This window comes from Carlito syrichta, unplaced genomic scaffold (assembly GCF_000164805.1).
Source record: "Carlito syrichta isolate Samal-C Ts95f unplaced genomic scaffold, Tarsius_syrichta-2.0.1 Scaffold111565, whole genome shotgun sequence".
Taxonomy (NCBI): domain Eukaryota; kingdom Metazoa; phylum Chordata; class Mammalia; order Primates; family Tarsiidae; genus Carlito; species Carlito syrichta.
Window position 1 is genome coordinate 278,023 of NW_007055661.1, and position 25,877 is coordinate 303,899.

Below are 25,877 nucleotides of genomic sequence, written 5' to 3' on the forward strand. Positions count from 1 at the left end.
ATATTGACCTTGTGATTGCCAGGTTTATCTACTGTGAAAGAGTCACGCTTTTTGTTCCTTTCCATACTGAATTTTTTGAAGGAGGTCATACTTAAGGAGTGTGGAGTTACTGTCTACCGCCTTGAGAGCAGAGTATTGATTATATAAATGATTTGAAATCCAGTGAACTTTTAATTTCAGTTAATGTATTTTTGTTGTAAAATTTCTATTTGATTATTCTACATATGAGGGGGGAACCTCTCCAAAAATGAAATTTATTTATACAAAATTGCGTATTTATTTTTACATGTTTAAACTTCAGTCACCTTCAAAGGACTCTCCATTTGATGCAGTGCACCTATCAAGATGCCTTTTGCACTGCTCACAACAGTTTCTGAACTCGTTGATTTTGGTGCTTTTTAGTGCTTCTGCCATTTTTTTGTTTTGCCTCTTCCACATTAGCAAAATATTTTCCTCTGAGGATTTTTCTCATCCAGGGAAATAAACCAAAAAAAAGTAGATCAGGTGACTAGGAAGGGTGGGGCACAAGGGTCATGCCACTCTGGGTCAAAAGCTGCTGACCACTCAGCGCAATGTGGGCAGGTACCTTGTCATGGTAGAAGAACCTGTCGCCTGTTTCCACAACTCAGGACACAACTTTCTCACAACTTTCAGATAAAAACTTTAGTTGACTGATCTGAAGGAACAAATTCTGAGTGTACTGCCATGGGCTTTCCCTCCAAAAGATAATAGATAATTCCAGTTTGAGGTATGTTCCCCCTTGTATTTTTCCCCCCTAAGGCTTTCTGTCTTTCTATTCGTTTCCAGAGTGTTCACCCTTGCTTCTTGGAATAGTATTATAATGACTGTTTTAAAGTCTTTGTCTTTTAAAGTTTTTAAAAGGCTGTTTAAAGTCTTTTAAAGTCTCTGTTGGTAATTCCAATATCTGTATCATCTTGATTGTTAAGTGCTTCTAGTAGTTTTCTTTTTCTACACAAGTTGAGATTTTTCTGGTTCTTGTATGCTAAGAAGTTTTGGATTGTATCATGGGCACCTTGAATATTATACTATGATACTCTGATAATTTTTAACGTCTATGCAGAATGCATTTTTTTAAGCAGGCAGTCAACCCTGTTGGGTTTGGGTTCCATGCACTGCACAGTTTCTGGATGCTGAGTTCAAAAGCAGATTTGCATACTGTAAGCTGTCTCACAGTTTTGCCCCGTTAGCTTGGAACTTGAGTACCTTGAGCTCAACTCTCAAAGGCTTTGTTATGCTGCTTAGTCCATATATGCGCAGCATGGGAGTGAACCCAGAGATTCATACACTATATTGGGGTCAGTTAGCTAAGCTTCTCCCTCTTTACGATCTTTCCAGTACTGCTTGATTCTCCAGGAATCCCTCTTTGTGTTCTCTAGAAAGATAGCTGGAGTTTGAGTTTTCTTGTTCTGCCTTGTCTTTTTACCCCTTATGCACCCAGGGCCAGGTGGTTGTCAGTCCAAGAGGAAAGCACCACTGCTTCTCTGGAAGAAAGGAAAGCTCATCTTCCCCAAGTCCTTGGGTGCTGCCCTGTTGCTGCACAGCCTCTGTAGCAATGTTCCTGCAACTTGAGCCCAAGAGAATAGGGGAAATAGTTTCCTCCATCTTCTTTGAGTGTTGGGAGCTCTCTTTTTCACTACTCAGACCTGGAGTACTTCTCCTGGAACTCTCTCCGTCCCTGACCTGGAGCCCCCCGCCGGATTCCATGATGCCTTGGGCCAAGCCAGGGGCTACCAGAGCAAAAGTAGCAAACTCACCGCCCAGCCCATGTCCTGAGCATTCAGGGGCCCTTTCTCACATGGCTACCCCATGCTTTTCCCACAAGAGCACAGCTGCTCATGTAGGAGGTGTGTGGGGTGCCCTTGCCCCCGTCCCACCAAGAGCAGGCCTGGTCAGTGCTTGGTGTAGAACCAGGGAGCCCATGGTGTTTGTGCAGTGACAGTCTGCATCCTTCTGCCTTCCCCCGTTTCCACCATGTCCCTTCCCTACCTTGGAGGCACATTTGTCCTTCCGCTCTGTCTCCAGTGACCCTTTTGCACATCCTGGGTTGTGAGTTGCTGTGGCGAGTGTGTATGTTTCCGCTGCCTGTCTGTCATCCCAGGGGCAGTAACTGTGTCTTCTCAATCTTCTTTTCAGTCTGCCTTTTCTCTGAGTTTTCGGAATACAAAAGGCTCACCATAAGCATGTGCTGGACACAGCTGGATTTCCATGGTGTGCTGCAGAGTCGGGTCACTCACCCAGAAGACGTAATCCCTGCAGAGGGCTGGGAGCCACTGTGGTTGCCCTGAGTGTGTTCCTGCAACCAGTCCTCCCTTCCGTGCCTCTGACTCCTATCTCTGACTCCCAGTGTAGCTTGCCTACTTGTTTTCCTGTGCTTTCCTCCCCTCTCTGGAATTCAGATACAGTTTTGCCAATTAAAAGCCTCAACAATTATGCTTTTTCTTTTTTTTTTTTTCTTTTCTTTTCCTAGTGGAACTGAAGCGCTTAGGGACAACAGTGGCAATCACATTTCTTTAGGGAATACTAACAAAGGCTTTTAAAGAGTACTGTGCCCCACTGTTGGCACCTCAGCAGGAAACGAGAAGGGTTGGGCAAGGGCCTCAGAGAACTGCCGAGAAGAGTGCGGCAGCCTTCAGTCAAACCCAGTCTAACCATCCAGCTGGGCCTCCCAAAGTGAAGATGTTTCATTCTACCCTCTGTGCTGTGTCACGGGTGGTCAGGTAGAATCTTGGAGAATCTGCACCAACTCCTTCTCGCCTATGGGAAGCCTATTTCTTCAGCTGAACTTCAGTTTGCAGGGTGGCCTTTTGGGCAGCCAGGGGCTGCATCCCAGCACCTCGAAAGTGAGTAAGCCCTCAGGAAACCTTGTCCTCTCGTGTCTGTTTCAGGAGGCATGTGCGGCCCTGCTGGACCAGTACCTGTGCTACGTGCAGTCCAGAGGCCCATGTGGTGCTCCAGAGATGACCGAGGACAAAGCAAGCATGGGGTTCTCCTTTCTCTGCTCACCCTCCATGTCCGCAGTGCCTGGACCCAGGTTCAGCCTCGTGATCGATGGGAGAAGCTTGGCCTATGCCCTGGAGGGGAACTTGGAGGACAAGTTTCTCTTCCTCGCCAAGCAGTGCCGCTCCGTCCTCTGCTGCCGGTCAACACCCCTGCAGAAGAGCATGGTGGTGAAGCTGGTCAGGAGCAAGCTCAAGGCCATGACCCTGGCAATAGGCAAGTGTCCAAACCAACCAGGCAGGGCCGCCCCCCATAGCCACCCCACCCCACTGCTTTCTCCCAGCACGGCCTGCCCCTCTGACCCTCTTCCATGTTACACTATGAGATGGGAACACACGTCCTCAGCACTTTTCTATTTATAAAATCACATACATGATAAACCCAGCAGCCTGTTTCAAAGGTGAAGCCACAAAATAGAGTAGCAGCAGTTACCAGTGCATGTTGCGAGGTCAGTCATGCAGTACTGGTTTAAAACGATAAGACGGAGCTTATACTATTTCTTGGGAGGCAGGGCACCAGAGACTTGTCCATTCTAGCCCATCCCAGGCGTGGCAGGGGTGTTTCATCTTCAGCCCTAGCCAGGCTGACAGGAAGAAGGCCTTTGGCAGGTGCTTCTGTTTGCCATGAACCTCCGGGAATCCAAGGTTTATAACGCCATAAGGACCCAGAGTCTTGGCAGCGACCAGAATTCCCACTGCCTCCTGCCAGCTGAACTTTGTTCCAAGACAAGCATCTAATGAAAGAAGTTCACTCTGAGATAGGAACCACCGCTCAGTTTCACATCAGTTCCTTCAGGACTGTTTCTCATGGTGGTTTGTCTTTGCTGACACTGCTGGCCTGGAGAGTCTTTGGGGCCCCTCTTCACTGATGGGAGGGTGGCTGCTCCTGCTTCAAGGGTACCAGCTCTGCCCACTTCTGGTTGGGGTGGAACCTCTAGCACAGGGTCAGGGACTTGTCAGCGCCACCTCCTGGTGAGGGCAAGAAAGAGGCAGTGGCCTGGATCCCTAGATGCCCAACCAATAATTTGGCCTCCCTATAAAAATACTCTACCCCTAGGTGAGAGCTGGCTCGGAAACAGTGTCTTCACCAACTAATCAGTCAAGAATAACTGCAGTACATATATGCAGCACATATATGATATCTGCCTCGAAGGCACTGCAGAAGGTCACTGCTTGTTGAGATAGGCTTGTCACTCCAGGACAATAGACCCCTCTCCTGGCCAGAGGAGACCCTGTGGAACCTGTGTGTTGGGGTGCCAGGCGACTGAGCACATGCCTGCGTGTGGTTGTTGCGAGGACACAGTCCTGCACACCTGGAAGGCCTGGTGCCCACTAGGGAGAGTGTGCAGATGGACACGGGCCATGTGCTCAGGAGGCACCAGGGACATGGTCAGCCATGGCCCCCAGTCCAGGCCGAGGGAAGATAGGCGACTCCTCCAGGGATGGGTCCTCCCGGGAGGGGCCATCCTGGTGCTGTCTTTGCTTTCCTGTGCCTACGGTAGCCGTTGGATTTCTCTGAGGTACTGAGGAGGGTCTGCTGGTCAGTCTGCATCACCCACCGCCCACCCTCTGCCAATGAGCTTCAATGTCGTCCCTGGAAACATGAGGGCATGTTAGCCTCATGAGGCTGGAGTAAGACCTGAATGATAAACCCTGTTTTCCCAGCCTGGTCAGTGCCTAGTTCACCCTCTTAGTCATGGTGTCAGATAGTTGTTTAAGGGAGCACTTGTACAATCTAGGATGTATACAGTGATTTGGGCCAGTCTACTGCCCAGTTCCAAGAATGGCTCCTGCCAGAGAGTGATAGTAACTTTATGACTCTGCTGGTCCTTCTCCAAAGGTGTTGGAAACTCTGACCCATGCCTCATGTCCTAAACATTTTCTGTCAACAGCTTGAGAGAATAGTTCTCCTTTATTGCACCCCTTAGGGCCCAGAGATAAGCAATGTGGCTGTCTGGTCTTCAGTGCACAGAAAGCTCTACAATTTACAGGGCTGCATGTAACTTCCCTTGTCTAGCTTAGAAACCGTGGAGGTGAGGATAGGTGAGAATGGCCTTGGCTACTGTCCTGGAGTGGTTCAGCAACCATGATGGTGATGAAGATGGTGATAGCATCTTGCGTTGTGCCAGGCACCGGGATAAGGACTTCATTGAGGCAGGAGCAGCACTGCCTCAGCAGGAGACCAGTGCCTGCCTGCTTTCTGAAACACCTCCTGGTGTGGCCAGTAGCACCAGCTGTACTCCACGGAGCATTCTGACTACTTAGCAGGTCTCCAGAGCAGGCGCCACACTGCCTTCTCCCCAGTCTTCCCCAGGACTTCCTTACAGGACTTGATCCAGTGACAGCCCCAAGATCCCTCTTGGCAATTTGATTCTGTGCATCTCAACTCTAATGATGCCTCCTGCCTGTGCTGTTTCCAGGTGATGGAGCCAATGATGTCAGCATGATCCAGATGGCAGATGTGGGCGTGGGGATCTCAGGCCAGGAAGGGATGCAGGTAAGGACCCCTTGGTCTGCTCTGTGTGGACCAGGTGGCCCACTGGCCTTTTATCCTGTCACGCTGTGAGCCATCTCAGCCTTCCTCTGGGATTGGTCTAAAGCAGCTGAAGGGCTTGCCCTCAACGCAGCTGCAGAACCAGGAGTGAAGATGAGGTAGAATGTCACTCTTCCTGTTATGAAGCATGTGCCATAAGCCTGTCTTCCTATGTCACAAGTACATTTTTGTGAAGTACGTGGTTCCAAGAGAGGCAAGGTGAATCATTCTTCCATCTGGCTTTTGATGGCTCATCCTGGAAGGCACTTCTGACTGTTCCGAATACTCAGCAATGCCATTTGAGAAAATGACTCGTTGTAGGTGGAACCTGGTGTCACTCTAAAGGTGGAACATGGCCATCTTGACTCACAGGAAGAGTCAGTGCTGCATGTTTCATTTGTCACTATGCTCTCAACGTGTAATCCAGACGCTGAAGAAATGAGGCCACTAAAAATGTGCTTCTTTAGATGTTATGTTACAACAACTTCCAACATTTGATTAAGTTTGAATCACAACATTTTTTAACATGGTGGAGACTTTAGGGACCAATTTATCCATCGTTCTTCTAAAAATCAGAATGTTGACCACTGCTTATTCATTGGTTGATCCATTCACTGGTTCATTTGTTCAGTCAGTAGTTGTTTATCAAGCACTTACTGCTTGTCAGGTCTGTGAAGGGCTCATTGGGTTTTTAGTTGATGTTGAAATAACAGTCAGATCCAGGTCCCAGGTTGGAAGCACAGCCATTCTGTCTTGAGCCCATCCTTAGCAGCCTCCTGCCTTCATCTAAACCTACTCACTGTGTTCTGTTACTCACACCATTTATTTTTTGTGCCCCATGAAATTGAAAATGAGTCCCTATATGCCTGGCCTGTACCTCCTCATAGTGCCAAGCCCAGCACCAGGCACAAGGAGGTGCTTAGACACTTGGTGAATGAACAAGACACAGTTGACCCTTGAACAACACAGGTTTGACTGCATGAATCTACTTTTACACAGATTTTGCTCGATAAAAATTTTTTGGAGATTTGTGAAAATGTGAAAAAATTCACAACTGAACCACATAACCTAGAAATATTTTTTAAAATTAAGATCAACGTTCTGATCTTTAGAATGCATAAGATATATAAGGTACACTTCTATGTGTTAGTTGACCGTTTATGTGATCAATCAACAGTAGGCTATTGGTTGTTAAGTCTGGAGGAGTCAAAAGTTATACATGGATTTTTTACTGTGCAGGGCGTCCATGCCCTTAGGTCCTGAGCTGTCCAGGGTTCACTGAGGCTCATTAGTTCTGACTTTCTGGCATTGCCTTATCCTCATTATTTCCCGTAATGAAAAGCCAACGAGGGCAGTACCTGTCGGCCTCATGTGCAGAAAATCTTGACAGTTTTTTTAATCAGAGACTCAAATGTTGAACATGTGGCCAAGAAAGGGACTGGCCTGCCACCCCAGCCCCTCGTCAAGGTGGGAGATGAACCCTGAGATCTTGGTGAGAGGTTTGGCCTGAGACACAGCTTTGAAGAGGCTGAGTTTCCAGCAAAGATGTTGTTGGGTGCTTCTGGGTTTGTCTACAGCTGCACCTCTTTACTGGGGGTATGTTACATGAGACTAGATAAGACTTGCCTTTTCTTATTGTTGTACATGCTCAGGCTTTTCAGATGACTAGGACCCTGTTGCTCCCATTTTAGTCAGCTCCATAAGTGAAAGGACTGTGTGCCGGACCCTTTGAGAGACGGCCGGTAGGATGCTGAGGCAGAGGTATGTTAGAGATCAGAGGGAGCACGATGGGGAGGCTGTCCTGACCAGGGAGCGAGGGCTCAGTCTCCATGTACTCATCCAATTCCCCGTGTCTTGACCTACCCTCTAGAGCCAAGCACTAACTGGGAGCCAGGAGTACAGAGTGATTCCAACATCTCTGAATCTGGCTTTCATGGAACTTCCAGAGCAGCTGGGAGCTTTGACAGAGGGACAAGCATTGTGTCTGTGGTCTGGACTTGGGGTAGAAAGGAGCAGAAGGCCACGAGCCCTGCGGCATCCTCTGCAGGGTTCTGTCTGCAGTTCTCAGGAGCTGGGGTTTCTTCTTCAAAGTTAGTCAAGAGGTCTACCTTGTGGGTTGTTACATTTTTTAACAGCTGCTCCCTTTGCTGAATTTTTAGATGAGTTCGTGGAGGACAGGGACCATGACTGATGGTCTCTGTGTCTCAAAGTCTCTGCCCAGCAGCAGTGGGGTCTAATGAATGATTTTTGAGAGAATGAATCACGGGACAAGTGAATGAAGCATTAAAGAGCATACAAAGCCTTTTAAACCCCTGTGTTGACAGAAAAAGCTATGGAGACATTTACTTTCAAATTCTTAACTTTTGGTTTAGAAAACTGACATTCTAAGGTTTTCAACTTTTCAGCCATGCTTAATGACACTTCCATTTCAGGCATACCACACAGGATTAATTTACTTACTTTTTCCTATGTGTTGTTTGAGTGTAGGGAAATCAGTTAGATTCTAAAGGTAGATTGACCTTTTTGTGTACAATAACCCTCTGAAGATAAGCAGAAATCTAGCTTTTCCTTCCATTTGGTTTGATTTTCCCCCCCAATAAAGAAATTCATTATATGGTGGGTTTCAAGTTATTCTGGAGACAGAAGGGCTTGTTTTGAGGCATTTGTCTGGCCTACGCAGCTCTTAGTGTGCAAGCAGGTTTCTTGGCGGAGTGCAGGGGACACTGCAGACTACCTCAGACCTCCAGCCTTCTGCCTATGAGGGACCCTTGCTGCCTGTACTCCACCCTGCCTGCCATCCACTGCCTGCAGCCACATCCTGGGATGGGGCTGTGTGGAAGGCCAGAGGAGCCTGGCCGGGCCTGTCAGTCAAGGCTCCTGAGGAGAACAACCCAAAATGCACCTCCCAGAACAGGGGATCATCTGTCTCTGGTGCTTGGAAGGAGCTGCCTTGGTTCATCTTTGAGCTGAGACAATGGTAGACTTAGAAGAAAATGATATTGGGGGTGGAGAAAGGCAGGGATACTTCATGCACCTCTTGTGACTTGGGGCTTGGTGTTTTTCAAAAAAAGGGTGAAAAAAATAAAACCTTTAAAAAACTCATCAGTGGTGTGTATTTGAAACCTTAAGTGGGTCCTTTGAAGTGACATCCCTGAACTGGAGCGTTTGGTGAGGTTGAGATTGAGGGGGACAACAGTGACACAGGCCTTGGCCAACCATGCTCACAAGTGTATGAAACTGGATTTTTCCTTCCATGTCTTTTGCTTGTATTTTGGGGAGAGACGACAGACCCCATGCGAGGTGAGGCATCATCAGTAATGGGCACTCCCCTCCCTTTCAAGGCAGTGATGGCCAGCGACTTTGCGGTGCCGAGGTTCCGACACCTGGAGAGGCTCCTGATTGTTCACGGACACTGGTGCTATTCCCGTCTTGCCAACATGGTGCTTTACTTCTTCTACAAAAACACAGTAGGTATTTGATGCTCATCTTCAGAGGTTTGAGATCGAAAGACCCAAGACTTGTGGGACCATCGCCCCTTGGCTGTCCGTCGGTTCCATCCTCTGTGGCCTTTGTGAATGTCCCCCAGTCTTGGCCTGGCCGTGTGCCCTCTGGGTGCTGAGTCTGCACAGGGGCACATGTAACTGCACCTCTGAGGGGGAAGGTGGTAGAGTCAAATAAATCTCCCTAGAAAGTCACTTGTGGCTATGGAAATGACACAGTCATGAAGCCAGCAGCTGGCACAGTCACACAGCTGTAAGCCTTTGAGGCGGCATGCACCCTGGGCTGCTGACTTTCACTCCCAAGCACCTAAGCACTCTGTCCAGGTATTTCTCGGGAGCCTGTGCTGAGCTGTCTATACACGAGAGGCCTCTAATCAGTCTTCTCTGGAGTTGACAGAGAAAGTCACACGATAAGCAGAAGTGTGCTTCTGCATGAGAGACTTAGCTAGGCAGTGCTACCTGCACTGCATGGCCTCTGTCAGGACACACCCAACCAAGCCAGGCAGGTAAGCCCTGGGTCAGGGAACCCCAGACATGCAGGAGGGGGCCACCCATCAGGCCTCAGCCTTCCTTTCTGGGCCTGCAGGACAGATGTTTCCCCTCTGGCCAACTCAGTCTGTAGCTAAATTGACCCTCCAGTGATGTCACGCCTGGGCCAGTGTGACTGAGGACAGTCCTGTCTCTCTGGGGGCTTTAAATCAGGGCCCTGCCTAGTCTGTTTCATGTGACTCTTCACGTTTAACTCGCAGTTCCTTCATCACTCCTTGGCCGCTGGGCGTCTCCATAGCCCTGCAGGGTGGACCACGTGGCCATCTTAGAATGCTGCCCCACATACGAGAGATTTCTAGATATTCTGCTGAGGGGTTGTGAGTTACTCACTGTGGCTCCTGCCTCTGATAGCTGCAGATGAATGTACAAACAAGGAGAAAAATAAACAGGCTCTTGAGACGAGTGATCTTCCAGTGTAGTCCCACACATCTAGCTGTCTAGATACCAGAACTCCACCGTCAAGATTACCCTTTACTTTTCTGAAAAAGAATCAAATGAATTAATTAAAATATGTACTTCTCCCCCAATTTCATATGAAAATCTCCATGCTAGCCAACTCTACACTGTCGTCAGAACGCCTTTCGCTCACATTCTTATTTGTTTGTTCTGGGGGCTGCACTGGCCTTCTGTTCCTGGCCTCTCCTGCCTCCTCCCTCTCACCTGCTTTTCGAAACATTTTCCAGCAAATGAACATGGATGTTCAGAACCAATCAGAGCACGTCTAGTGTGGTGTGTTCAGTTCCAGACATTAATTCGGGTTAGTTTCTACCTGGGATTGTCTGTGGAAGTCTGTGCATGCTGCCCTGAGCCTGCTGGTTCACACCTCCTTTCCCCCTACCCCTGGCACTGAGTCCCTGGCCCAGTGAGGCCTCCAGCGAACAATTGTGAGCCTAGAGGTTCTGGGGTCCGCAGGAGGAGATAGGCGAGTGGGATGGGCCAGGGCAAACCCAGCCCTGTTTCTGTCACTTGGTAGTGAGGTCATGAGCTCATTATTTGTTGACTTTGAATTTGTTTATGTGTATTAAAAAATAGAACATATAAGTTGAGCCAGCTGATCTCGAACTCCTAATTAAGATTGTTCAGCTGGAGGATGGCAAGAACAATGTAGGCCAAACCATTCAACGATGCAAAGGACAGAATGGCCGCCTGTGACAGGCACGGCCTCCTTCCTGCCACAATGAGCACCTCTCCATTGGAGGGCATGGGAGGGAGAAGGGGGTGCCTGTTTTTATGCCATAAAAGGCAGGGTCTTTGTTAACAAGCGTTAATCTTTGTGAGGAGTTCAAGGATAATCACTCTGTCTCTTGAAATGAGAAATTCATTTGTTTGAGGAATGAGTTGGCCTTCCTTTCCACTGAAAACCAGAGAAGAAAAGTTTCCATAGCAACAGTGGTTTGGGAAGAAAGCTTTTTGGAAGTAGAGGGGGAAAAAAAATCTCAATTCTCAAAGTGTTTTTCTTCCTCTTTCTCTTGACTCCGTTCGCTCACCAATGACTCGTGAGGCTGAGCCTGTGGGGGAGTGAGAGAAAGTCAGCCCGCGTGAGGCAGGGACAGCAATGAGCACAATCCACGTGTGACTGTCTTCGGTGTGCAGGGGAAAGCTGCACGTGAAGAGGTCTAAGGCTCAGTGGAAATAGGACAGGGAACACATGTGCCCGGTGGGTGCTGCCAACACAGGCTACCATTTCTCCTCATCTTCACAGCATGCCATTCTCAGGTCAGAAAGCCAAAAGTGCAAAGAGGTTAAGGAACCCAGCAGGGCCGACATGTGGAGCGTTGCAACTCCAGCACCAAAACCGTGCCCAGCAGAGACTGTGTCCACCGTGCTGTGCTCCCCCTTGGGACTGTGCACTCCCTCCGGGCCAAGATCATCTGTGTTGAGCAAGTTGGGTTTTCTCCTCACACCGTGACCACGAGAGGGTCATTTAACATCTTGCGCCTCCGTTTCCTTTTCTCTGAGATAAGATACCCACCCTGCTTGAGCCTCACATAAAGGCACTGACGAGACTAACACAAGCAGCACCTCACTGCAGGTGAGCCCCTCCAGTGTGCAGGGACTCTGCAGATACTTCGGATACATCAGGTCCTTTAGTCCTCACAGCCCCATGGCTCGGTGTCACCGGTACGCCCGTGTCATGGGCCGAGAAACTGAGGCAGAGGGGTTCAATGAGCTGGGCCGAGTCGCACAGCTCCTAAGTGTAAAAATGATTTGTAGCCACTAAGCCACCTGGGCCCCCCATGGAAATGCACTGAGGCCACTACATTCAGGGAGGGATCCAGTGACAGTGAGGAGAGATCCAGTTCAGCCCCCACCCCTGCTGAGGGGGGCTTGAGGTCGCCGCTCATCTCCCTGAGCCTCACTTTCCTCTTCAGCCCAGCAGGGGTCCCTGGAAGGACCAGAGGTGGTGCTATGGCTCACCCCCCAGCAGAGCACTGCTGATGTGGTCCTCGGCTCTGCACTTGTCCTGGGGTGTGTCCTCCCCTCCATGGGTGCGGGGATTTCCCACTGCTCTTCTCAGGAGGGGTATAAACTACAGAGGAGACAGGGTCAGGGCTTCAGGGACAGGTAGGCCTTGAGGTCATGGGCAGGGAAGGTGTGCTCAAGAAGAATCCACTGGAGTGCAGGCAGGCGGCCCTCGTCCCCCATCAAGCCTGATTTTGTTTTATGTTAGTGATCAAGCACAAAGCCTCAGGCCTCCAAGGGAACGCCGATTCGTACTGCCAGTCGCTCAGCATAGGGAATGAGGATGAAGGGAGGGGAGAGGCAGAGGGCAGCCATGGGGCCGAGGCCAGGGCTGTCTTTGGGAGAAATTGTTGCCTGTATGATTAATCTTTATAGTAAAAAACTCTGCAGAGCTATCAGATCCCTTGGGTGAGAATCTGCAAGGGTAATGGAAGATTTGCTGCTCTCATGCTTCCTTTCTTGGTTTCAGATGTTCGTGGGCCTCTTGTTTTGGTTCCAGTTTTACTGTGGCTTCTCTGCATCCACCATGATTGACCAGTGGTATCTAATCTTCTTTAATCTGCTCTTCTCATCGCTTCCCCAGCTCGTGACTGGGGTGCTGGACAAGGACGTGCCAGCCAACGTGCTGCTGACCAAGCCACAGCTCTACAGGAGTGGCCAGAACATGGAGGTAAAGCTCCCCTGAGCCTCGGCCTCCTGCCCTCTGGCCTCCACCCTCTACATTCATCTTCTAGAAAGTGCAAGTCCCCCAGTCTTCCTTTGCATGGATACTCTGGACAAATCATTGAAATTCTCGAGTCCTACCTGAGGAAGGAGAGAGATGGGTGCTCTATGCTTGACACGAGCGCATGTCTCCACCCCGAGAGTCTCTGGGAGCCTGAGGAAACCCACACAGAGGCCGAGTCAGCCACGGGTGGTCGCAGAGGCCCGAGCAGGGGTTTTCTAAAGCAAGCAAAAATGATTTACAGGGAGGGGCCCAAAAAGTTGGAATTTATTTATGAAAAATTGTGTATTTATTTTTGCATATTTAAGCTCCAGTCACCTTCAGAGTACTCTCTGTTTGATGCAGTACACCTATTAAGATGCTTTTTCTACTGCACCAAACAGTTTTGAACTCATCAATTTGGATGCTTTTTAGTGCTTCTGCTGTTTTTTATTTCACCTTTTCCACGTTGGCAAAACATTTCCCTCTGAGAACTTTTTTCATCTGGGGAAACAACCAAAAAAAGGTCATTCGGGGTGAGATTGGCTGAACAAGGATAGTGGGCACAAAGTTCATGCTGTTTTGGGTCAAAAACTGCTGAACACTCAGCACAGCATGGACAAGTGTGCTCATAAATCACCCATCATGAAGTGGGCAAATGTGTTGACAGAATCTCCAAAAAAACACAGCCTTTCACAACAACACAAGCTGATACCCTGATGCCAGTGGGTTCCTGGAACACTTAACTAGCAGGGAAGCCTGTACTACAAGGGTCCATCCTCCAAAAGATAATTCCGGGGGTGTTTTGGGTCCCCCTCATATTTTTTTTTGGGGGGGGGTTTTGAGTTGGAGTCTCTGTCGCCCAGACTGGAGTACAGTGGCCACTTCCGGCCACCGCAGCCTCGACCTGCTGGGCTCCGGCAATCCTTCCGCCTCAGCCTTCGGAGTAGCCGGAATTACAGACGCGCGCTACCACGCCCGGCTGATTTTTTGATTTTTTGTAGAGATGAGGTCTCGCTGCCCAGGCAGGTCTCAAACCTGCGGGCTCAGGCAGTCCACTCACCTCAGCCTCCCAAAGGCACGGGATTATAGGCTGAGACCCTCATATTTTGAATGGGGATTAATAAACCACTGAATTGTTGAAAAAAACAGATGTAAATACATGTTTATATCAATACACCAGATAGCTTGGCACACTAGTGACCAGCTGTTTCTAGCCTGTCATTAAAGTAAAGCATCTAAGTTCTCCTCTTTGGTGGGTTTGAATTATTCTGTGTGTGCGGAGAGAATATGGAGTCCCGTTTCTCCTACAGTAATCTCTCATTCAGAGTTTGTTCATTAATGAGTTAACATCCCCCTTGCCACCCCGTGGATGTCATAGAAGCAGGCCCCACAGGGAGCAGGAGAACAGGGGTCAGGCAAGTATAGATGAACTCTCTGCTTGTTACCTGTCACCTTGGGGGAAGTCCTGTCCTTAGCTGACTGAGGGTTGAAGACACTGGGAGTCTGTCCTGTGGAATTAGGTAGCCGACAGGAAAAGCCTAGCCAGCACCATCCCAAAGCGCTCAATAAGCGTGCCCTTCATCACTCTGCGTCTCTTGCAGGCAGTTTCCATGCCAGCTGCTCAAGGACTCAGCAGGGTCCAACACAAATGTGGTCACCCAGGTGATGAGGATTCTGTTCATCCATATCAAGGCTATGTTTGCCCCTGGGGATGTAACTTTTGAACTGTAACATTGAGGCAGCCATCTTCTAATTTAAAGTGAAGATTTGCTTTTAAGAAACATTCCAAGGGACCCACCACAAAGAGAAGCAACGCCTCAACACAGTGGAAGGCGCAGAGGGCTCAAACTGGTGGAGAGTGCCCCAGAATTCCAAGTGCTAGTCTTCCTCGAAAGACATGTTCCCTTGTGTAAGATCTGGAACAGTGATCTCTGCATGCACCGAGAACTGCTGGAGCGTGTCTTGGTGTGCATGCTCCCAACGAGTGACTGAGCTGCAGAAAGCTCTACCAGTGTTTTGTGGTGTTCTTCACTGTCCCCCCTCCACGGGCCTCACCTCCTAAGACAGCAGGCTTTCCTCAGGTGCTTGACTTGTGCATTAACATGTGTAGCATTCCAGAAAATTTGAGGTGTCAACTTAAATAACAGAGAAGGGCTCGCTCAAAGAAAATACTTACTTGGGACAAGGATGTTGCAGTGGGAATACACATGCCATAGTAAACTATGTATACATTCAGGGGGGTAAAGAAAAAACGGAAAGGATTGCAGAATTGCTTTTGAGATAACTACCTTTGGCTGCAAGCATCAATAACAAGGCTGGTGCCTGCTTAAGTTGGCCAGGGAATTGCTGGGCAGGTGTCTTTGCAGGAGTATTTTTGTGCAAGGTCATGATGGCCTTTGTGCAAGGCTGCAGTTTTGCTGAGTCTTTTGTGATAGCTTTTGTCATTGGGCATCTATGTATGAGAACCTTCCATTATGGCCTTTCTGGCTCTACTTGCCAGGGTTTTTTATTTATTTGCTTTTTAACACACGTGACTTCGTTTTTATCCTGACACCTTTCACAGAGGACGTGAACACTTTCTTGTAATCTCCCTGTTTTTGTGTCCCAGGAATACCGGCCGCACACGTTCTGGTTAAACATGGCCGATGCCGCCTTCCAAAGCCTGGTCTGCTTTTTCATTCCTTACCTGGTAAGTTGGCACCAGGCACACTTTTGCTTATCAACTGTATCCAGACACACAAACACAGGACATCGCTGTCTTTTAGGTCTACTATGACTCAGACGTGGATCTGTTCACCTGGGGGACGCCCGTCACGGCCATCGCGCTGCTCACCTTCCTAGTGCATCTTGGCATTGAGACCAAAACCTGGGTGAGAGTGACTGCAAAGTCATATCCCAGAAGGACGCAGGTGCTGCAGGCCCACACCTCCCTGGACTCCATGAGATCTTGGAGGTGTTTTAAGCTAATGGGAGACTGCAGAGCTGACCTCACTATAATGAAGAGGAAGATGGCAGACTCTGAGTCCCTGGTGTGGGAGTGAGCAGTGCCTGACTTCCTCTTCCCTTCTTTTCTCCCTTGCCCCACACTTTCTCCTCTCCCCTTTGTCTTGGCCGTGTGTCCCTGACTCCAGATCACCATCTGTGTGTGTCCCAGACCAGTCCACAGGTGACTGAGGCTTCAGTGAGCCCCACTGCCTGCCCACAACTAAGACCTCAGTTTTTACTAAGCCCCTAGAACGTCACACCCACTCATGGGTGACCAGTGCATTTTTGTTGTCAGTGTTGTCACTTCTGAATTGAAGTCAGCGTCCTTTCTTTCTTTTTGCTCCCTAGACCTGGCTCAACTGGATAACCTGTGGCTTCAGTATCCTTTTATTTTCCACGGTGGCTTTGATTTACAATGCTTCTTGTGCGACGTGCTATCCTCCATCTAACCCTTATTGGACTATGCAAACCTTACTGGGTGACCCTGTGTTTTACTTGACTTGCCTCCTAACGCCTGTCGCTGCACTGCTGCCCAGGTGAGTATCAGAGAGAGATGGTGTCCCTGAGTCCCAAGTGAGCTCAAGGAGCTTATGTGTTGCCGTTGTCCTGGGTCAGTCTCAGGAAGCTCAGCCCCACCACCCACGGCAGTAGCTGACTTTTTTATATGTGCTCTTTCCAGGTTATTTTTCAAATCCCTCCAGGGGAGCCTGTTCCCCACCCAACTTCAGCTGGGACGACAGTCGGCCAAGGAGTCCCCCAGGAAACTCAGCACCCCCAAAGAGACCTTCACTCAGGGACACCTTCCAGGAGACCTGAGAACGGAGCACTCAGAAGGGAGGACCGTCGGGGCCTCTGTGTCCCTGTCCCAGGACTGTGCCTCCCAGGGCTCTTGGCACACACAGCAACCTGCCTGCCCCTCAGAGGCCAGCGGGGAGTCCAGCGTGGTGAACACAAGTGTGCCGCGGTGGGAGGACGCCCTGCTGGAGGGGCTGAGCACACAAGCCCCGGGGTCCTCCTTGCCGGGGGTGGCTGCTCGGGAAGAGTATCCTGAGGAGTCCAGGATGAAACCTGGCAGTGCCAGCCGGACAGCGCCCCTGCCGTCCCTCTTCCCCCTGCCGCACTTCAGCTCCCTCAACTGGATCTCCTCCCTGTCGCTGGTCAGCGGGCTGGGCAGTGTCCTGCGGTTCTCCCAGAGCAGCTTGCGGGGAGACAAGCGGGACGTGGAGCTCCCAGCCGGGCCCCCCCAGGCAGATGGGGACACAAGGGGACACACCACAGACTACTTCTAGGAGCCCTTCGAGGCTGTGCCCTGGCTGCAGTCGCCATTGAAAACCTTGAAATGGCCTTTTTCTATATAGCATAGATGTTAATATTATTTATGTTTATTATTTGCACAGAAGCATTCTAGGGAGATGTATTTTTAAATGTTTTCAAGGCTAACATAGGAAACGAGGTACCAAAAAAAGAAAATTTATTTTTTAAAGTTCTAAGTAGAGTATATTGAAAAGAAAAATAAGAGCTTTAAAGTATATCCAAGTTTAAAGAGGGACACTTGAAAAGTGTGTTTAGATTTATTTTTTCATCTCATTTTGTAAGAAGATACAGTGTTATTTGTCTTCAACACGCATGACCCTTGCTTTCCCTGACTATAAACGTGGCTTAAACAGCAGGCGTGCACACGGGTGGCAGCCAGCAGGGAGATGAGGTGGGGGGCAGAGGCGGATTGCACTGGCTTCCAGTTCCACCCACAGGAGGCTGGGCTCCACCTTGCCCCCAGGAGGGAGAGTGAGGCCCCAAGAAAAGTTCATGAAGTTCATTCCAGTGTCCAGTTCTGCCCAGACATTTCCTAAAGGTTGCCTGGTAGGTGGCCAGCCCCTCTTTTGTGTTTTGCCTGTTAAAATCATGACAAGCAATAAACAACCTTCACTTGGCAAAGAGAATGCATCTGGCTGCCATGGTTGTGCGAAGCGATGAATACCTGACCTGACAGAGTGTGTTCTGAGTGCCGCAGGGCGCTTCCTCAGGGTGAGTCCTTTTAGACACCAGGGAGACATGCAACCCACTGCTCAGAGCCTGCTGGGCCACGGCACCTTGTACCCCAGACTCTCCTGCCAAGGACCAAGCTGTTTAGGTGTGTGTCTTCAAGCATCTGTCTGCTGAGCCTTTAGTTCTGTCTCTCTCAAACTAGAAAAGGAAAAGGAGAAATGGTGTAAACCGAAGACAATCGCATGGCATTTCCTCCTCTGGGCCCTTCTTTCCACCTTGTCAAAATGTCACTAGGCATGGACTCTGCTCAGCAGGGGGTCATGAAGCAGGTAGGATGTGCAGCCTGCTGTTCAGGGTGCCTGTCCCCAAAATAACGGTGCAGAGAGGGCAAAACACTGATGACATACTCCAGAGTGTAGCCTCATGGGAGAGAATGGCTAGTTCTCCAGTGAGTGTAGTTCACTGCAAGGAAGAAAATGCGCGTCATTCTGGTGAACAGGATGGGAGGGCATGGGCTCACTTTCTGCAAGTCCAGAGAGGGGTTGGCCTGCAGCACTCAGCAGCTAGACCTGGGCTTTTCTTCCTTCTCCCTCCCTCAGCTTTCCCAGGTCAGTGCTGTCCCGAGGCTGCCTCTGTTCTTGGGAACTCAACAACTGGAGTCATCTCTGGACTTATCCACACATCACACAGTCCTGAAGGGGGAAGGACACCTCTCCCCACACTCCACAGAGTCCCAGTTTCCTTAGCCTCACCCTACTTAGGTGGCACGCCATCCTCAGAACCGGTTGCTGGTAAGTTGAAGGGAGTGTCCTGACAGGCTCCCGGCTGGATGAGCACCTGAGCTCACGTGTGGGCCTCAGAGGAATATCTGTGTCCTGTTAGATGAGGGAGACAGAAGAGGGTGGGAGGCAGTTTCAGCAGCCAGCAACGCCAGACAGAAGGTGACAGCCATCCCAACCCTCCTCTCTTCCCCATCCATGTCCGATCTACCTTATCTGTTCTTGGAGCAACATGAACGAATTTCCTTGGGAAGGTGCACAACACTGCTGCTTCCCAAGTTAAAGTAATGGGTTAGCAACCATTGCACAAAGTACAAGAAGAAAAACTAGAAGCTTATTTACCCAGCTATCTGAGAGCTCAAAATGTCCCAGCTTCCAGATTCTCCTCCACTCACAAGCTACCTTCTATCCAGGGGACGTCTTTCCTTCCTCAGGAAATGGAATCATCCAGGCAGTAGCTCCAGGAATATGCATACCTCAGCCAGCTTAGAGAAATGAATCTCATAAGTAGCAATGACAGTTACCCACTATTTAGGATGAAGAATATTCATAGAAATCTACAATAGTAATCCATAGCAACCAAGTAAGTCTGATCTCAAAATAAACATGATATGGGAATGAACCTTATGACATATCAGAAAGTACTCGGTGAAATACACTACCAAATCTTAATAACTAAAATAAACAGGAAGGCCGACTTTCTGAGACTGGCTGTGCTCTGGGCCACAAAGTAGCTGAATTAGTTATTTAACAGAACACAGTGTGCCTGTTTTAAAGTAAAAACCAATTCATTTTAAGTACTTGTAGGTTGGATATTGTGCCCCCTTCACCTTGTGTATCAGTCTAGCAGTTTGAAAGTGCTGGGTAGATATTTGATGAATCCAAGAATAACGGTAATGGTGAAACACCAAAGGCATTCCTGTTAAAATCAGAGGCAAAAGGAAGTTACATGTTATTTAATGTTTTATGGAATTTTTGGCTCATGCAATGACAATTTTTTAAAGAATGAATATTGGAATGTTAGAGACCAAATTACCATTACTTGTATGTAGTATGATTGTATATCTGGAAAATCCAAATGAATGGTTTTGTAAAAAGTTCTCAGAACTCAGGAGAGGAAGAATCAAATAGACTGAGGAAAACAGACTGCAGCTTTCCTGTAGAGCAATAATAACCAGTTAGACATTAGAATGGGGTAGGCAGAGGTCTCATTTACCAGCACAACACTAGCTCTAGTAAAAATTAAAATGCTAGCCTGGGCAACTTGTTGAGACCTCACCTCTACAAGAAAATTTTTTTAAAAAATTAATTAGGCATGGTAGCTCACACCTATAGTTCCAGCTACTTGGAAGGCTGAGGTGGAAGGATCGCCTGAGCCAAGCAGGTTGAGGCTGCAGTAGCCATGTACATGCCACTGCACTCCAGCCTTGGCGACAGAGTGAGACTCTGACTCAAAAAAAAAAAAAAAAATTAAAATGCTGAAGAAGAATCTCAGTAAGCATAAAGACAATTTATCTGATTTTAGGAAGATGTCTATCAGTCTTAACTACAAGGACATGTCTCAGTTATAGGTGAGAAAACTGAGTATTATAAAGGTGTTGCATTCCAGTTTTTTAATTTTTACTTTTTGGCTTTTATTGTTTAGGTTTTTTTTTTTTTTAGATTAACAGAATGGTTCTAGAGTTATTCTAGAAGGATATACAGGGAAACCATCAAAGAAAATTCCAACAAATAAAAGCGATGAAGAGATCAGAGAGTAAAATATTCTATAAACTGTCAGTGCTTAAAATAATGCAACATTCATTCAAGAAAAGATACATAAGCAGAACAGACTAGATGTATCATTTTACATATAAGAATTTATGCTTTTAAAAGGGTCAAGAGTCAGCGAGAAAGAGATATTTACTAAATCGTGTGACTAATTGATGTCTGGGAGGGCTGCCCGTACCCAGAGCTGCTGAGGAGACGGCTGCCCCAGGCTTTAGATGTTAAGTTTAAATCTTAAACTTAACACCTAAAGCCACAGGAAAACTAGAAGAAATTGAAATAAAGTATCAACAAATTCCTAGGGAAGATGGCCCTTGAGGCACTGGGGCAGCTCTAGGGGTCCTGCCTGCCCTATGGTTCCAGGCACTGCCCCCAGGCCCTCCTTCCCACTTGCCCCTCTGAACTGTGCTCCATGTAAGGCTTTTCTCACCCTTCCTGGCTTCCTGTTTGCCCATTTGGATTTGGCAACCTCATTCCAAATTACAACCTGACGATATGGATCTGAGCCCTCCAGGATGCTGCTCCTACAAGCCCCTCTGGCTCCACACACCAACCTTCCCATGGGGGCATGGGGCCAGGACCATCACCTGGCCTGGTCCAAGGACCTCCCCAGAGCAGGTGCTATGTTGAGGAAATCTGACAGGAGAGATAGCTGTCCCATTGAGGACTGACAGATAAAACCCCTAAAGAAGAAAACCCATTGCTCTTTAAAAAAAAAAATCAACATTCTATGTATTCAATAATGATCAAAATGGAAAGACCAACCCCATAAACATGGAGAAGAGCTTTGTGATACAAATAACATCTGTGACTTGGTCAAACAAGGATCAAGACACTGGCCAAAGACTGATGAACTGAGCACTCACATTTTGAAGTGGGAACAACGCTTCTGGAAAGGAGCTTAGCAGTGCAGAACAGGATGTCTTGAACACATTCATTCGACACCAGAGGATACATTAACTTAATTTGACACCCTTGTAGACCTGCCTATTGGATTCATTGGTTCTAATGGATTCATATCTCATGGACATTTCTGGATCCTAATATTGAAACACAGCATAGCGTACAAGGGCAGGGAGAGACTAGATATCTCGGTGTCACAAAATGGAAATTCTGGTCTTGGCTTAGCCACAGAGTCCCTGTGAGCCCCAAAGTGTTACTTACTCTTTGGAATCATTATCACAGTTGGAATATGAAAGCATGCAAATAATTAAGTCTTTCCAGTTCTAGAATTGAACTATTTATGATAGATTTCTAGATTTGAAAAAGAAAGGGAAGAAAGTTGGCACTCCTGTTTTAGATGATGTAAGCTGCTGCCTGGACCCAGAGCTGCTGAGAAGACAGCTGCCCCAGGCTCACGCTTCCTTCTGCTTCCAACCCTCGTCTTGGTTTCTGGATGGACCACAACTCGGCCCCTGCCTTAATTTTGAACAACTTTGAAGGGTCCAACAGCTCAAGAGCTCCTGGTAGGGTCAGACAGTTGCAGCTCAGGCTTCTCTCTGTGGAGTCCTGCCTCCTCACCTCCACTTCGGGGTCATCCCTGAGGGCATTTCCCAGTAAACTCTTACACACGCATTTTGTCTCAGAGTCTGCGTCCTGGACTGCCAAGATAAAGCTACTCCCAGAACAAGAACCAGTTACCCTGGAAGGAGCTGACTTCAATCATTCAACACCAAAATCTAGATGCAAAATCACAGAAAGCTTAGAAAGCTTAATATAAAATCTTAAATGCTTCAATACATTTCTGTATTAACATTGTTCCTGTTGTCTTGAATTTGTTGGCTATGAGTAGAACAAAGCTTCTTTTAACAATTTTTGAAAGTAGATAGATACTGTGGCCTGGTGTCTTCTGGGCCCGCAGCACTCCAGCAGTCCTGATCCACATCTGCCTGAGGTTGCGTGCCCAGGAAGTACCTCTTCCCCAGGGTACCTTCCTCTCCTTAGTCAGAAGCACTCTCACCTCTCTCTTCCAGATGCCAGTTGGCTCACTTTCTTCTCAGTGCTCAGATATTCCTGTGGGTGTCCGGATCTCCTTTTCCAGATTATTAGCTCTTCAAGAGTATAGTCTGTGATTCTCCAAAGTGACTTTTTCAATAATTATCCTTTAAAAAAAATTATATTTTAAAGACGTGGGGTACAATTCAGGGTTAGGTATATAAATGTTCATTATTCAGGCACCCTTGTGGATGAGGTGTGCCCTCCCTGCCAGCAGTTTCTCATTACTGTCAATCCCACCCTCCCTCCCCCGCAACCCCACTCCCCTGGCACTTTCCACTACTGCCAATTCCTTTCTTATGATATTATGATAATTGTTCAAGGATCCTTATGAGTGAGAACATGTGGTACTCAGTTCTTTCTGTGAAAGATCACTCAGTATTATAGACTGAGTCCATCCAAGTTGCTGCAAAGTTCATAATTTTGTCCTTTATGGCTGTGTAATACTCTATTATGTATGTGTACCACATTTTTTTCCTCCAGTCCTCTTTCTATGGGTGGCACAGTTGGTTCCATATTTTTGCTATTGTGAATAATGCTGCAATTAATTCACAATGCTATTGTGAATAATGCTGCAAGTGTCTTTTTTTTTTTTTTTTTGAGTTGGAGTCTCACTCGGTCGCCCAGACTGTAGTGCAGTGGCCGCTCCTGGCCACCGCAGCCTCGACCTGCTGGGCTCTGGCAATCCTTCTGCCTCAGCCTTCTGAGTAGCCGGAATTACAGGCATGCGCTACCATGCCCGGCTGATTTTTTTGATTTATTGTAGAGATGAGGTCTCGCTGCCCAAGCAAATGTCTTTTTAATAAAGTGATTTGAGTTCCTCCAGGTATATTCCCAGAATGAGGATTGCAGGGTCATATGTAAGGTCAATTTTTAGATCTTTTTCTCATAGATGGGTCTTACTATTTTGAGGTATGTTCCAGCTATTCCTAGATGTTCAAGGGTTTTTAACAAGAAGCAATGCTGGATTTTATTGAAAGCTTTCTACACATCTAATGATATAATCATGTGGTTTTTGCTTTTACATCTGTTGATGTATTTGATTATGTTTATGGTCTTGGGGTATTGAACCAGTCCTGCATCCTGAGGATGAAGCCTACTTGGTCATGGTGGATGATTTTTGTGATGTGTTGTTGGATCTCGTTTGCTAGAATCTTGTTGAGAATTTTAGCATCTAAGTTCATCAAGGATATTGACCTGTAGCTCTGTTTCTTTGTTGGATCTTTACCCAGTTTGAGTATTAATGTGATGTTAGCCCCATAAAATGATTTTTGGAGAGTTCCATCTTTTTCAATTGCCTAGAATACTTTCAATAGGATTGGTATCAGCTCCTCCTTATATATTTTGTACAATTCTGTTGGAAAGCCATCTGGTCCAGAGCTATTTTTTTTCCTTTTCTTTCTTTTCTTTTTTTTTGTAGGTAGTTTTCTTTTCTTCTTTTTTTTTTGAGTTGGAGTCTCACTCGGTCACCCAGACTGTAGTGCAGTGGCTGCTCCCGGCCACCGCAGCCATGACCTGCTGGGCTCTGGCGATCCTTCCGCCTCAGCCTTCCGAGTAGCCGGAATTACAGGCATGCGCTACCACACCCGGCTGATTTTTTGATTTATTGTAGAGATGAGGTCTCGCTGCCCAGGCAGGTCTCGAACCCACAGGCTCAGGCAATCCACTCACCTCAGCCTCCCAAAGGCGCGGGATTACAGGCTGAGCCACCGAGCCCGGCTTATTGGTAGTTTTCTTATGGCAGAGTCAATTCCTGGGTTGTTATTGGTCTATTTAGGGACTTAATTTCTTCTTGTTTCAACCTGGGGAGGTTGTGTGATGTCAGAAAGTCCTTCATTTCATTTAAGTTTTCAAGTATGTTTCCATACAAGTGTACGTAGTAATCTCTGACGATCTTTTGTATTTCTTAGAGGTTAGTTGTGACTTGATCTTTTGCATCTCTGGTTGTGTTTATTTGGACTTTTCCTCTCTTTTTCTCTGTCATTCTAGCTAGGGGTCCATCAATATTGTTTATCCTTTCAAAGAACCAACTTTTTGTTTCATTGATTTTTTTGGTATTATCTTTTTGTCTTCTTTGTCTTGAATTTGGGCTTTTATTTTGGTGATCTAGATTCTTCTGCTGAAGTTAGGGTTTTGATGGTCTTGTTTTTCCAGCTTCCTTAGGTGATTTGTTAGGCTGTTAACTTGTGATCTTTTCATTTTCTTCATGTGTATTCATAGAGATATGAATTCCCCTTTTAGTACTGCTTTCATGGAATCCCAGAATTTTGGTATGATGTTTCTTCATTTTCATTTGTTTGCAGGCATCTTTTAATCTGTTTTGATTTCTGTGTTGACCCAGGAGTTCTTCAGTATCGTGCTGTTTAGTGTCCATGTTTTTGTGGGTTTTGGTGGAACTTTGTCAGTGTTGATATTTATTTTTATTCCACTGTGGTTTGAGAAGGTGCATGGCAGTATTTCAATCTTATGAAATTTGTTTATGCTTGATTTATGGCCGAGGATGTGGTCAATCTTAGAGTACATTCCATGTGGTGATGACTAGAATGTATATTCCATGGTTGTTGGGTGGAGTGTTCTATAAGTATCCATTAAATCCATTTGGTCAGACATCATGTTGAGGTTCCAGATCTCATTGTTGTCTTTTTGTCTTTATGATCAGTCTAGGTTGTGAGTAGGGTATTTAAGTCCCCAGCTATGATAGTGTTAGAGTCAATATCTTTTTTTAGTTTACCTAAAAGCTGCTTTATGAAAGTTGGTGCTCCTATGTTAGGTGTATAGACATTTAGGATGTATAATTCTTGTTGATGGAGTGGATTTTTATCATTATATAGTGACCTTCCATATCTTTTTAAATTTTTGATAGCTTAAAAGGTACTTTTTTCTGATGTTAAGATCACAACTCCTGCTTTCTTTTGTGTTTCATTTGTCTGAAGAATTGTTTTCCATCCTTTTACTTTGAATCTACGAGTGTCCTTTCTGGTGAGATGAGCCTCCTGGAGACAACATATGTTGCATCATTATATTTTATCTTATTTGCTATTCTATGTCTTTTCAGTGGTGCATTTAGTCCATTCACATTCAGGCTAATTATTGAGATATAAGAGTTTATCCCTGTCATGAGGTTCTTATAGAATTTGTTGATATTGCTGTTGTTTGTTTGTTTGTTGTCTTTCTTTTGATTTTCAGGTTGATTTATGTGTGTTTTCAATCTTTTTCTTGCATTCTTGGGAAAGGCATTGTCATTCTTTTTTTTCTTCTGTGTTTAAAACTTTCTTAAGTGTTTCTTGTAGATCTGGTCTGGAGGTGGCTTTAACTTATAGGAATTGAATGTCTGGGAAGGATTTTAATTCTTCATCACTGTTGAAACTTAGCTTAGCTGGGTAGGTGATTCTTGGTTGTAATTGTTTATCTTTGAGAACGTTGAAGAGTGCACTCCGGTCTCCCCTAGCCTGAAGTGTTTCTGTAGATAAGTCTGCTGCTATTCTAATTGGTCTTCCCCAGGAGGTAGTCTGACCTTTCTTTCTTGCTGCCTTTAGGATTTTTTCTTTTACCTTCTATGTGTAGGTGAATTACTATGTGTCCAGGAGTTGGTCTTCT

General features: G+C 47.0%; 1 protein-coding gene across 1 annotated transcript in view; it reads left to right on the forward strand.

The window, feature by feature from the left end:
- Positions 1–17,693, forward strand: part of ATP10A (ATPase phospholipid transporting 10A (putative)) — a 115,459-nt gene extending 97,766 nt beyond the window's left edge. Inside the window, 9 exon segments of the mRNA XM_021718381.1 lie at positions 2,907–3,234; positions 5,438–5,514; positions 8,892–9,017; positions 12,532–12,732; positions 15,377–15,457; positions 15,534–15,638; positions 16,102–16,289; positions 16,433–16,941; positions 16,944–17,693. Coding sequence (XP_021574056.1) covers positions 2,907–3,234; positions 5,438–5,514; positions 8,892–9,017; positions 12,532–12,732; positions 15,377–15,457; positions 15,534–15,638; positions 16,102–16,289; positions 16,433–16,941; positions 16,944–17,116 — 1,788 coding nt within the window. The 3' untranslated portion in view covers positions 17,117–17,693.
- The last annotated feature ends 8,184 nt before the right edge of the window (positions 17,694–25,877 follow it).